The sequence below is a fragment of the Bactrocera oleae genome, chromosome 5 (genome assembly GCF_042242935.1).
Source record: "Bactrocera oleae isolate idBacOlea1 chromosome 5, idBacOlea1, whole genome shotgun sequence".
Classification (NCBI taxonomy): Eukaryota; Metazoa; Arthropoda; class Insecta; order Diptera; family Tephritidae; genus Bactrocera; species Bactrocera oleae.
In genome coordinates, this window is record NC_091539.1 from 31,183,846 (window position 1) to 31,198,825 (window position 14,980).

A 14,980-nucleotide genomic window follows, 5' to 3' on the forward strand; every position below is an offset into this window, starting at 1 on the left:
ATTGTTATAATAAATATTCAAAATTTAATAGAGTTCTACAACACTCAATGGCTGCCACGTATGAAGATAGGGGTCCCATACAAAATTTCCGGATCGAAATGTCCATATTTTATATTGTGTATTTCATTGTATTTCCATTCTTCTTCGTGAATATATTCGTGGCCTTGATTATCATAACATTTCAAGAGCAAGGCGAGGCTGAGTTACAAGATGGTGAAATTGATAAAAACCAGGTGAGCTACATTAACTAATTTAATAGCCAAATAATTTACGTATATGTGTGTTGTAAAGCAGTTTGTTTACAAATGTTGCCACCTTAATCTAGAGCATAGTGTCAATGTTGTGAATAAAACGCAATTTGGTTTCTTGTATGTTATCATCCAAATACAGACTTCTTCAAATATATTTTACGTTGTGCATACTTAACTGCTTAATGTGTCAATGAACTTTTAAAAGTGTATATATAAAACTTAGATTTTATACACAACGCTTTTTAGACCAAACTTCATTCAATAGAATAGTTTAGTAATTAGTATAGTCACAAGACACTACATCCAGTACACATCACCACTCCCAAATTCACACAAAATTTAAATATTTCACGCCAGTGATTTAGATGTACCAGTACTAATATATAAAACAAATGCTAAATATTCATTACAAAGAAAGTACCGCTAATCGATTTTCAGCTTTCACATTTAAAAAATACGAAAGTCCTGAATACTACTTAGCCACCACTAGGGACACATTTCACTATAATAATTCAAATTAATCTCTGTTACGAACTTTCGGGGCTTTACCACAGCGTTTTTAATTTTATACATAGCTTTAGGACTGGAAGCTAATAACACTCGAAAGCATTTTTTGGAACTACAACCCGATAGTCCTTCAGAAGCTAGAATATATGTCAATTTTAATGAATATATATAAATGTTGTACATTTACCGGAAATTGATAATATCAGATCGTGTATTGCAAAGCATTTAAAATATCAAAAATTAAAAGCTGCTGCAAACACTCTTACATGGTTGGATATGCATAAAACATAAACATCACTTAAAATAACAAATAATACTATAGTTTTAAAAAAATATTATATTATATTTCTACGATTCTTATAATACCATATTTTATATTTAGAAGTAGACACGCTTGCGTTAAGTTATAATAATGACTTATAATTAGTTATCCTACATTCGCTAGCTTTCACAATGCAGTATTGGCCAGCTATATCACTACTTAGTAAGGGATATCATGTTCTAATGAAATTAAACAGGATTTCAGAACATAAATATTACATGAATCTTTTTCTTGCATTACATTACACATTATTTAGTCTTTTAACGAAAGTGACGATGGAATTACAGTGCGCCACTAAAGTCATGTTGAGAAAGCTGAAGCTTTTTCTTATAGTTTACTTATAAATTAAGAAATAGTTTAATGATTACCAATTCGATTCCACAAAACTCGTGATAAATTTTTCAATTTCGTAAATTTACCAATAATTAATAATGTTACATTATTTTTAATAAATAGTGGGTTATCCATTCATTATTATAACTTCGATAAGTCGTGTAGGCATTGATGAAACTAATCAATGGGGTTGAGATTCAGATTCTGCGGAAGCGGTTTTAGCAGATGTGGAACATTATACAATAATCAAAGCCAGTTCTTTACTGTAGTGTGCTTTGGGTCATATCTTGGAAAAAGTAAAAGGATATACATCTTATAGTTCATCATACCTTCAATAAATTCTATGCTTCCGACCTCTGCAGACTCCATACAACCCCAAACCATCATATCTCTTCTTCCATGCTTAACAGTTTTCAATGTGAATTTGGGGCTGTAAGCATCTGTAGGCCGCCGAAAAACTTTGTAACGTCCATCTTACCTCAATATATTATATATATTTAGACTCGTCAGCAAATATTACTTGGCACCAGAAATCTTACAGGATACTTTTTATATTTTTTGGCAAACTCAAGTCGTTGGGAGTATATTTTTCTTCGACACATGGGTTTTTCCCTTGGTGTATATGAGCCAAGTTTTCTCTCTTTTATTATTCTGCGATTAGTTTCTGCTGGCACGTCTTTTTGAAGTGTTTGGCTAAAAACTCCACAAAATTTAATCGCAGTTTGAAACGGGTCTTTTTGAATTATTCACCTTATTGAAGATTTTTTGCGATCATCGAGATTTGCCGGGCGACCACTTCTTGGATTATTTTCAACCTGACCCTAAGTTTTACTGCGACCAACATTATGTTGAGTAGTGGATAGGTTTCTGTACAAGATTTTACATATTTCTGAATGTGATTTTCTCTCTTTAACATGAAAATTTTAAATTATTTTATATTTCACTAATGTGACCTCTTTACGCGGCATTTTGATAAGCAAATAGTAAACTTAGTCATCCGAAAAGTTATGAAATGCAAAAGAAGGAATAACAAAAGATAGAAATAAAGTAACGTTGCCAAAATAAAAATAGATCGTTATAAGTGCACATTATCAAACATGTGTTTTATAACTATTAAGGTAATTTGGAATTTGGGAAATATTTGAGTTTTTCTTTATTTATAAGTGAACTATAAGATAAAGTTTAAGTTTTTCTTCTATTTTCATAAACACACGTGTCAAGAATATCATGTGTTCATGTTTTATTTTTTTTTAAAATTAAAAAAGCGATTAATTCACAAATAGAGTTGAAATCACGTGCTATATCATGGCTTTAGTGGCACACCTGGCTCATTCTGTTCTTCCTGAGTCTATAAGCACTTTGCAATTTTAAGAAGTGATACCTCGGTTAAGGTGTGGATAGGTATTGAATTATTTTACCAGATTTGCATTTAATTTTTTTTAAACAAAAATTACAGAATACTTTGAACCGAATAACTTTGATAAAAAATAATTAAGTATACTTAAAGTACTCATTTATAAAAATAAAAATATTGAAAATTTTAACACATTCGTAAATATTTATTATTAATAATTTAAGAAATATCCACACATTTTAGCTATTATTCCAAAATGTTAATATATAAGGTATCGAGTAGGCAGATAATGTACTCCTCATTTCAGAAATTCCCAGTTATTCAAGTCGAGTTTAGCAATTAACTCTTGTCGGCACTAATATGTATGTATACACTGACATCACATTTCGCTATATAATAGTTCTAATCGTAGGGACAATATAAACAATTTGTGTTCTATATATTATGTAAGAGTACTTCTTTATGAATATGTACATATTGTATATGATTTACAAACCCATCTTTACATTAAGAATCACATTCTTCCTTGTATTTTTTATATATTTATATTATTTATTTTTGTAGCAAAATTCACAAATCAATGCATGATATGTGGCCTCCAATGTACTATTTCCTTCCAAAACTTATTACAATATTTGCTGATTAAAAATGTTTCGTAATTACAGAAATCCTGCATAGATTTCACGATAGGCGCTCGGCCGCTCGAACGATATATGCCCAAAAATCGAAACACGTTCAAGTACAAAGTCTGGCGCATTGTAGTCTCGACGCCATTCGAATATTTTATAATGATGCTAATTGTGTTCAATACTTTACTGCTTATGATGAAGGTAAGTAGAAGTGCATGTACATATATTTCGTACCCTTTGAAATTTATTAACTTACTTATATAGTTATAAACATTGTGTATTTCGTTAGGGATATTAATTTTACTTATTTTTGCTGATGGGTAGTGTTGATTGACATTATAAAGTAAATTTCGTAACAAAAAAATATATATTGCATCTAGTTTTGCTAATCTAATAAAAAATGCAGGTATAAATGGTACGAGTACTTAAGTTCGTACTCAATTAATGCTGTCGAATACACATACAGTCTACATTGCATTACAAGGAGCACACACAAACAGAAGAGAAGAAGATTTTTATGAACAAACAGTTTGAAAGTGAAGTTTGAAAAAAAAAACTATTACATAACTGCGTGTTGGTGTTGAACAATAAATGCAAACCATTAAATACTTGTTTGTGTAAATTTTGCATGTAAAAATGAAATACAATAGTTTATAAATTCAAAAACAATTTGTTTCCTTACAGTCGTTTTTGTTTACTCATCACTGCACCGACGTGTTTCAATTTATTTACCTTAAAGTTTTTTATAAATATTTAAGTAATTATGGTGAACTCTTTTAGTGTTGTCATTTTTAATGCCAATTTCATAAGTGTGCCATAACTTTGTGATATTCAAGTTATAGAAAAAACATATTTTTAGCCGCATAAATGGCAAGAGCATACCAATTTATAAAAAATATACTTATTGGGCGAGAATTGATTGTTAAAGAATGAAAAATTATAAGGTGTGTATATTCGATAGTGGGTAAAAACCCGTTTTTTTGTGATTTGCCAATTTTGAAAATCCACCAATTCTCTTTCAGCTTGAGAAAAATGCGTAAAGCGGATACTTTGATATTTCGGAGTCTTTAAATTTTGGTTATTCCTTAATATTTATAATACTTAAAGCCAATTTTATTTGCATAACAATTTAATTTTTCCCTGTAAAAATTTCGACCTCAAACTTTTTATACTTTTCCTATACACCGCGTTTTCCGGATTTGGCTCTCAGTAGACTTTTCCTGTCCTCAGAGCTCAAGAAAATGTTCGCCGAAAATAAAACGTGCTATAAAAATGGTATCGATGTTGAATAATAAAATTAAATTTTGACCAAAAGCTATTTTCAAACAATACAAAGCTTCAAATAGTAAATGCCTGTAAAATAACAAAAAATGGTAGTTTGGTTTGTTTAGGGAGCTCTTTAGATTTTACATGAACGTTATTATGTAAATAAATACTATTACACTATTATAAAATAATTATCATGCAACTCTCTGTAAGTTTATGTCAATATCTACTTACTGTTTAAACATGCCATCTTCATTTTAATTTATATTCTATATTTTCGTATTTTTTGGAAATTTCAAACTAGAAATCATTGGTTTACACATTTTGCTTATACTAAACAATAAAAAAAAACTAATAATACATTTCTGCAGTATCATAACCAAGGTGAAATGTATGAGAAATCACTTAAATATATCAACATGGGATTCACGGGGATGTTCAGCGTTGAGACTGTACTGAAAATCATTGGATTTGGCGTTAAGGTAGGTGGTTTGCACGAATGCTCTTGTATCCATAAGCAGCGATACAGTTCTTCACTGTAGGAGCTGAATTAAATATAAAAATTGTTGTAAATGTTCCATTAAACTATTCTCAGCATAGTATTGACGCTTTAAGCTTGCATTCAGCTGAAATTTACAATGTAAAGTGTGTGTAATCCACGTGCAGGATTCATTATTTTTATAAACTATTTATCGCAGTTCAGATAAGCCGGTCCAAAACATGAACAGGTAAGCTTTATATGGCACCATGGCATGTTAATAATTTTTCTTTAGTACTATTTATTGTCTTGAGTCTGCTAATAACTCCTAACAAAAAGCATGTGAATACAAAATTAAGCTTTGGTTATTGTGATGCACGACATTAAGCACACATTTACATTCATCTCTTCTGAAATAGCATTTTTGGATTTTTTAGAATTTTTAGCAAGATGTAAAAATAATTATGTGTACATGTGTCCAAAAGTGCACAAAAACAAGCCTTTTTCGATTTGATTCGATCAAATTAACATAATAGAGAATAGGGTAATAGTGTAACCGCTTAATTTCTGACTCTATTTGAATACCCCAACCCATTGCATCTTTGTTCGTTTCACCACTCTCCAGGTTTGCCGATTCTAAACCACCTACTATTGCAGATTCATTACCCACTAATACTTTGTTAAAGCTTGTCAATTTACGGTATAGACTGCAATAATTTCAAAAAACCTGGTTTCAAAATATATATATATTTTATGTTTTCCCCAGAGTTTCTCTTAAGGAAAAAAAAACCAATCCTTTAATTCTATCAAAAAGAGCTGAAGGGTAAATAATGGTAAGTCTATGACCATTTCCATTTTTGATAATCAAACAAGTTTTACCCCATTAATTTCCCTTAACAACATCCCTATACAAGTTGACCTAAGTTACAAACTTTGATTGTATGATTTTTCTATATGTGGATAATAAAATTCTCTATGGATTTATATTTAAGGCAGCCATTTAAGAAATACTAGTTCATTATGGCTTGTTTTACTCACAGTATTATTTCAAAATGAAACACAGACCAAAGTTTTTGCCTTCGGAGTAACTAGCAAAAATATATTTGCAAATTAAGGCAAAGGCAGTAATAATAAAAATAGGAATAACCATATTGCAATTCGTTTAGGACTTAGTGACATCATGAATCAAAGAAAATGAACAAAGAAACACAGTTCGTCTCCTGTACTCCATTATTTTTGAGGTAAAAGGTATATTTACATTTACATCTGTTTTCTTTTATTATATGTACAGAATTTCTTTTATTTGTTATAACCATGTTTTTGTACTTTAACCGATTATATATAAAATTCTTGTATGCACCATTTACGTATTTAGTAAATACAGACTTTTGCTGTAGTGTTGCATTGCAAATAAACATTCACATACGAGTATAATCACATTCCCAACATAAATGAAAAAATTTATAAAAAGCTTGTACCAAATAATAAGCTAATAAATAGCTCTATTTTTTTAGAATACACTAAGCTTGAAACACTAGATTATACACATATCAATAACATATATTAGATCTTTGCGGAATTTGGGTCTGTTTTTTCACAAAGTTAAGAAAAATTTAAGAACAATCCATCAGAAATATTGGAATAGTATAACAACGTTTACATAACATAGTTTAGCAGTTTTATCTTAATTTCATTAAGAAAAAGCTAAAGAAATACTTTAAAACAAATTATAAAATGCCTGCAGCCCACTTAATTATTTGTTGGTTGATTTATTAGTTTGTCTTAGTATTAATTACTTCAGGCGTTTCAGTCTGTCTTCTTACATTTGATTTTGTATCTGGAAATACGCATTATAAAATATAAAAATAAATAATTTAACCTTTTTAATTTTTAGTCATATTCAGACTGATTGCAGCTCTTTACGTTCTAAGACAATATTATTCAAAAATACGCATCCTCTATACGAAACCAAATGTAAGCTTGGCAGTTTAATTATTTCTTTAGTAAAAAACTTTATATCATCCTCCTATACAGTTGATTCATAGATGCTCATATTTTTTCTTTTCCCTTTCCCAAAAAAAATAAACAAAAATCATGTTGTTGATGATATTTTTCTGTAGTTTCATGATGCACCGCCAACTCATAGTGATATATTGACCTACATGAATCTGGTATTCACATTATTCTTCTTTTTGGAGACAATAGTAAAAGTAATAGCGTTTGGATGTACGGTAGGTAGCGCATTCGCCTAATTCAGTTTAATGGAGTAAGCAATACTGCATTTACTGCATTTGCTTAGTATTAAATAAGTCAAAAATAAAACAAAGAAAAAAAAAACAACAACTAATACAAGTATGTACGTGTCGAAGCATTTCCATTATGAGGAGCTCCAACACTTGGAAAACCGCCATTGTAAATTTCAGCCATTGCTAGGGCTTATACATACCACACTTACATATATTTGTGAAGTGGTTTGTACTTGCGCTTATGAAGTTTTTTTAACTGTTTTATAAAACACACTTTGTTTAACAGTAATTGCGTTCCATTGCAGAACTTCTTCAAGGATCCGTGGAATATTTTCGATCTGATCACCGTTGTAGGCAGTATTGTCGATGCGCTTTGGATGGAGTTCGGGGTAATTATTGCACAATTATATACACACTTACGCAGCGTATTAATATGCTTAGCACTGTTAGCATTTTAAGTTGTTATATTTCAAGCTATTGTCGAAAAATATAATTCATACAAATAGTAAATAATTACGATTTCGAAAACGGATGCTATGTTAGCTTTGAATATTGTCGTTAAGCAAGTTATGCATTTCAAGAGTTATAATTATATATGCCTATATACATACATATATTATTTAATAACTTTTAACTATAACTGCCATATTGAATGATTGTGTTCTGACGTTAGATTTAATGGCAAGAGAAGTATTAACAAACACATTAGGGCGACATGTTATGGCGTAGTTTCTAAGTTACTACCACTCGCTGCAATATGCATATATGTATAGCCATAATTATATAATTTAATGTATAACTAATAACTTATTGAAACTCTTGTTTGATGAGTCGCGCAATTAATGAGTGTTAACGTTTCTTAATTACGAAGTGTTATGCAACTACGCAATTTATTATGAAACACATAAAGTAATAATATAGGATTAAATGAAAGGTGATGCCTATCTACTATGTTTTAAAAATTAAGTATGAAAAATTATTTTCATATATTTTGAATATTCGAAGCGTTGTCAACGTAAGTAAATCGTCATAGTTGCAGTAGGAATACTTTCTCTACGTATCTGAGTCAACGCCGTAATTTACGTATTTTCTTTAAGCAAGCACTTGCAATAATTCTTAAGTCAATTTAACACATACATATGTGTATATAACATTACTATGTATATATATTTTTACAATGAATCACCGCGATAATTAATAATCATATATCTTTTAATTTTCCTTTTTCACATTTTATTTATGTACCATTACACAAAAATGAAACCAAATACGAAATGGCGACCCATAAAAACTAAACAAAAAAACTTTTAAAAAATTACACAAAAACCCTACTTGAAAATACTTTTCATTCAAAATTAATTTTCGAAACATAAACCCCAAAACACAAAAAATTTCACAAATTTGCCAACATACAACATCGAATATGTACACGACATATCGAAACCAATTAAAAACTCCAAATACACACGTACACGAATATTTCTACAAATATTGTCCTTTTCTCTGTGTAAACAAATATGTATTATTCAAAACGAACAAAAAATGCTTAAAACTATTAAAAACTTCTTGTATTTTAAATTTAAAATTTTTGCTGTCGTTTAAAAATTCTCTTTCATCAAACGAAACATAAAACCAAACAATTCGTTGAAACCTACCAACATTTGCAATCACAACAACATTCAAATATCAATCAATAAAAACCTAATCTGAACAACTATCCTCTACAAATACTTATCTACTACAACTACAACTAAAATTACAACACCAGCACGATGTAAGTACAAAACACTTATTACACTAATACGATAACCATAACATTGTTTTTGTATTTGTAAAATTTTACATGTGTTTTTATTGTTAAAAGTCCTCTTTCGACATATGCTTTATTGCCGCCGTGCCTTTAATTAATTTCCTTTAAATGTGTATTTATAAATTTTTAGTTTAGAATGATGTAAGCCTGACGTGTTGATTGCTACTAATCCTTCGCTTTAAAACTATTCGCTGCCAATTGAAATACTCGAGAGTAAATCGAGTTTCTTGGGAAATTTCTTGTTTTTAAATGCCTAAATAAGTGCGTTCTTCACTGTTCCTAATAAAAGTCATTCCCGTTAGCTTATTGTGGAGCTACATTGTTAGGTCGTCATTAAATTTTAGTGCAATATGTGACGGCTTGAAAGTAATACGGGTTTCAAACGATGCATTAAAAAATAATTGATTTGCATTTGAATCACATTTTTATTTTTTAATCCCGATTTTGGGATTAAAATTGAGATTGAGAAACCACAATGCCAAAGTCCTTAGTCCTTTCATTTCTTTATTTTATATGTGAAAATAAACTTAAACTGTGTGCTCAAAAATTAAATACAAAAACTTGTTCTAGACTTTCTATCGTTTATTCTAATTTTAGTGATTGAAAATACAGGTTTCATCCGAATTAAATTTCATGCAAATATTAAGTAGTGTTTGTTGAGAGTTTTAGAAGGAAAGTTGGTTTATTCTTTAAAAGCTTTTTAATTAGCTTATGTTTGGCACAATTCCATTACCACTGGCTGGAATTAAATGAGTTCGCAGTTTGCTTCCATGCTAAACACTCATTTCGGCCCCCTTTCTCTAACTTGCCAGACGGTTGAGCTTCGTTCTTCATTTGGCTTAAATAATTTCCTTTGTCAATATACTAACAGGGCCCTCTTCGTTTGTATTTAATTTTAGTTATACATTGTTTGTAATTTCACTAATGCATCCCAATATTTCTATACAGAAAAACACCAAATTAAAACAATAATATTTGTTCACATTTCTAATTACATGTAAACCGTAAACAGTATCCGAGAACTAACTTATTCTACAAGTTTTATGTGTATATTTTGCTTTTATTTTCATATTTTTATTTGTGGAGTGCTCTTACAAGTAACTATTGAGATTTCCAACTTACTTCTATACAAACTTACTTAAATAACTACTTGCTTAACTACAATTTATGCTATATTTGGGTTTATCTACGAAAAGTTCTAAGTCTAAACTTTTGCTATAAGTAGAACCAAAACAACGAAACATTTACAAAAACCATTTCATTTCCCCTTTTAAACGATCAACACACTTTATGTTTGCCTTTTTGGAACAAGTATTTGTTAAATAATTAAATTGGTGAAAAAATAATAAACAAAATTAATTGAAAAATATAATGTTTCAGGATACAAATCATGCTAATAATTCTTATGAAAACTACATTAAAAAGAATAAAAATTGCGTAAATAATTGTCGTCAGTATAGTAAATACAAACACATACATTACAATGATCTGTCTTATACTAATTTGAAAAACTTTTGAAATTTTATATTTTGACTTTACAAAACACGCATTCCCACCGCCAACATTATCAAAACAACATTACCATTATTCAACCAAATATATATGTATACACGTATATCTGTCACTTGTCACCGCAAATGGTTTTTGATTTAAATTACCACCATTAAATGATAAACATCCTGCTTGAAAACCATACGAACTAAACTTAAAATTGGAATAAAAATCAAAACCCGGAAACCAACTGTTTTCGACACCACAAAATGATACTTGCATACCACATGCGAATGGAATTTCAAACGCTTCGTTTTACTATATGAACATCATTTAATTTAAAACAAAAAACCTTACAAATAATTTTGCATCACACTTAAATGTCGCTGCAACAATTCTACAACCACAAAATAATGCTAACCACAACTCCACCACCACCACTACCACCTAAACCATTGATACTATATTGCCACCGTTTTCACCACGCCCACCATACCCATTGCCACTACCACAATCACACCACAACAACGCAATTGATAATCAAATGTAACAGGCAACTGAAGCAACTGTAAGTAGTCCTGAAAAGTATTGTCTCATTTTTCCAATATTCATCAGTAAATAAAAAACTAAAAATATGTTTGCCAAAAATAACAATATACCTTTACGTTTTCTACTTTTGTATAAAACTTGAACGAAAGCCATGGGGAAATGCCGTTAGTTTTGTATCATTCCATACTATGTTGCTTTCTCTCTCTCTCTCTTGTATTCAAATTTTCAATTCGCTAATTAGTTTTTCTATCATAATTTAAAAATATAAAAAATTATACGAAAGCACACAATGCAAAGATAAAATTAAATTGAAATTTGATATGGAATACGAAGTCTGCCGCAGTTTTCGTTTATTCAAAATGCTTACCACTTTCTGTTCTTCGCTTATTGAATTTATTGCTTGAGATAAAATAGTTAATACATTTTTTTTTTTAATGAAAACTTTTGAATATAACAAGTCCAACTGTCTTACAGCCAATTAGTTCGTTACTATTCGTTGCTTTTTGCTATTTGTATGTCAACTTGGAGTACTTTGTTTTTTCTTTTGTTTAAATAAAATTGTTGTAATTAGCTTTTCAAATCACGCTCACTTGAAAGTTTCATGCAAACCAAATAATTTTTAAACTCTTGAGTAGTTGAAAAGATGAATTGAACATCTGCCAAACTGCTTTCAGCCAACACCTCATTGTTACTTTGAAAGCTCACCACGTACAACTAAAACCGCTTATACTAATACCTTCACCTTTTCCTACACTATCTCTTGTCGATTATTTTATTTTAGTTGCATTTTTGTTTACTCGTACATTGAAATAAAGTTAAAATACTATACACTCTCACGCTCATTATAAGTAGTTAATAGCTATCTGGCATGATTTAATAATATTATATAATTAAGTTCCGTTGAATTTGCTATGCAAACCTTATATATGTAGGTAGAGTCTACACCCATTCGAGAACAATTTGTGTATACGAAAGAAGAAAATTCACTTACTATTAAAATCAAAAAAAGCTACATGCCTGAGAAAAACGAAAGTGATAAAAGTAGTACTTGCTATATAGCGCGTTTTGGTACTAATTGGAAGTATGAATTTGATACGTTTATGATTTGAGTGTACGTTATTCCAATGTGCGCAAATCAAATTTACCATAACCGTGTTACATTAAACTACATCAAATTAGGATAACTCACTTTGTCTCCTCTAAACTGGAAGCAGATATTTTTCATTAGACATGATGAAGTCAGACAGGAGTCAATATATGTAGTTTGTTGTAAAAATTTTACAAGATAATCCTAATGAGTATCGAAACTAAAGACCAAATACTTCCCCAGAATATTTACGTGACTGACTTAGAGCTGATAACGGTTTTGCACTTGGGCTGTGTACCACACGGTAATATTTTTATCTGTGTTGAGTTGGGGTAAAAGATTTCCTATGTTGTAAACAAGCTTTTCATTTTGCTGTGCCAATGGAAAGTAAAATTTTGACAATTGAAATTCAAAACAATCGCAATTGCCTCGTTTGAATATTTGTCCTGGTAATCAAATTATTAAATATATTCGCAAAATGAATAAAATTATAAATAAGGAAAATATTTTGCTAATTACAATATTAATGAGACTATAAAAATGAATTAATTTGAAGATTTGATACTAATTGAGAATTTTAGACAACGTGTTAGTCCTACTAGGCTATTTGCATTTGATATATGTTCATACATATGTACTTATATCTTCAAATTAATATTTGAAAAAATACTTTGAAGAAACAGTTTATGTATATTCATTTAAGAATTACATCTTTAAGTATATCTTCCAGCACGTTAATACAATAAAATTTGTGCAAGTTTATCTTCAAAAATGTGAAAAAACAAACTCCCGAAATTTTAGAATGTTTTTCAATGAAGCGCTTCTTTTAGAAATCATAATATCGATTTCAAGTTTATTAAATATATTTTCTTTGCATACTTTATAACATCTTAGTGTAAATTGTAAAAATTAATGAGAGATGTTTTTTAAGGTATGTACGCAGATATTCTAAAGCGGACCATACTTTTCCATTGAAACTCGCAGCTTATCCAATCTTTAGTCAATTGAAATGGCTTTTCGATTCTTCTACGAATATATAAATACTTAGATCTGGTAATCAACCACAGAACTATTATCTTGACTTCTTACTTAAATAATAAAAATACAAAAGAAAACAAGAACTATCCTTATGAAAAGTATAAGTTTGTATTGAATAAAATAAATAATAACATAAATTAATGCATAGTTACGACGAGTTAAATATCATATTTCATAACATATATGTTTTGTATACAAAGATTCCCTTAAATTCGTGTCTTTGTGAATGTATATCTGTAATCACATAACAAACTTATAAAGTTGTCAAAAATGTTTATAGCTCCTGAGCTGGGTAAAATTCCCTCACTCGAATTCACCACGTAAAATGTCAAAATTTCATCTGTCAGAATTTTAATTTTTCTACCGTTTGGCACACACCCTTAGTGTATGAAATCCTCTGTATTTCCAATAGATACACTGATAAAATTATAACTTTTCAATATCTATATCCATAAAAATGTTATCCATCAAAGATTGATAATAATGTCTCGCCTTGACTGTCAATAATGTTTTGTGCATGGTGTCTGTACATATATGAAAAATGTGTGAAGCATTCGTTACAGGAAAAAACATTTCAGGATATTCTGTTCTTTGCCCTAACAAAAATTGTATACAAAAATACATCTGTAAGGTTTTTGCGAAAATTTTAAGGAAAATATATGCTAAATTACAATAGAAAAATCGGAGGAGAGACTTAAAAATGTAATGTAACTTATGGGTGTAGGATAATTTGAAGTTTGTGATGTACAAATAAATAGCTTGAAAGCTTAGTTAAGTACATAACATATGTTAAAGCATTGCACACAAGTTTTTGGATTGCAGCTTTTGAGAAAAGCTTTATATATAATTATACGGTTAACATGGACAGATAAAAATAAAAGTAAATCCGGTAAGTAAGTGACGAATGGATAAAAATATATAGGTACGGTATATAGGAGGAGCAGATGTGATTATAGAATGCAACTAGGCTTAAGTTACCTTCAACAGGAATGAGTTGTGTCTGAAGAAATCAGACAATTTATCTATTATGATAGATGCATAAAAACAATTTTTGTTTAAATAGATATGTGTGCGAAGAAAAACTTTGTTATCAAGGGTCTCTAGCTAAGTCCCACAATGTTTCGCGTACCGACGACGGTAGAATGCTTCGAGATCCACATACCAAGCACTTGACTATCGTCAAGTTGTACACAACGGACAAATTTTGAACGATGTGTATTTATCACAGGCTCTTTCAATAATCTGAAGTATCTTTGAGAACAAGAAGTTTTCAAAAGCTTAAAGTTTAAAATCGAAGAAAAATTGTATCAAGTTATAATCTGTTGGACAAAATTTAGTTCAAAGTCAAAGCCATGTACTCTCAATTATTGAATCAAGTATATCCAAATTCTTCTCATTGCAAGTCTCTTCGTATTTGGCGCAGTTTTTGCAACAACGCCGCTCATTATGGTTTGCGTAAAAGTTCTTGTTTACTGCTGAGTTTCGAATTTCTGCGCAGCTTTGCAAATACAGTGTAGTTTTCTAATACTAATCGATTCTTAAATAAATTTCAGATTATAAGACAGTTTATACAAACCTATCTGGTAAGTGTAGACGCAAGGAACTTTGATTTAATCAGA

General features: G+C 29.8%; 1 protein-coding gene across 4 annotated transcripts in view; it reads left to right on the top strand.

Moving 5' to 3' along the window:
* Nucleotides 1–14,980, top strand: part of cac (calcium voltage-gated channel subunit cacophony) — a 161,945-nt gene that overhangs the window by 93,954 nt on the left and 53,011 nt on the right. For all 4 annotated transcript variants that reach the window (XM_070110461.1, XM_070110464.1, XM_070110463.1 and 1 more), the window contains 4 exons: nucleotides 32–233; nucleotides 3,433–3,597; nucleotides 5,034–5,144; nucleotides 7,692–7,775. In XM_070110461.1, the coding sequence (XP_069966562.1) occupies nucleotides 32–233; nucleotides 3,433–3,597; nucleotides 5,034–5,144; nucleotides 7,692–7,775 (562 nt within the window). The remainder of the gene's footprint in view (nucleotides 1–31; nucleotides 234–3,432; nucleotides 3,598–5,033; nucleotides 5,145–7,691; nucleotides 7,776–14,980) is intronic.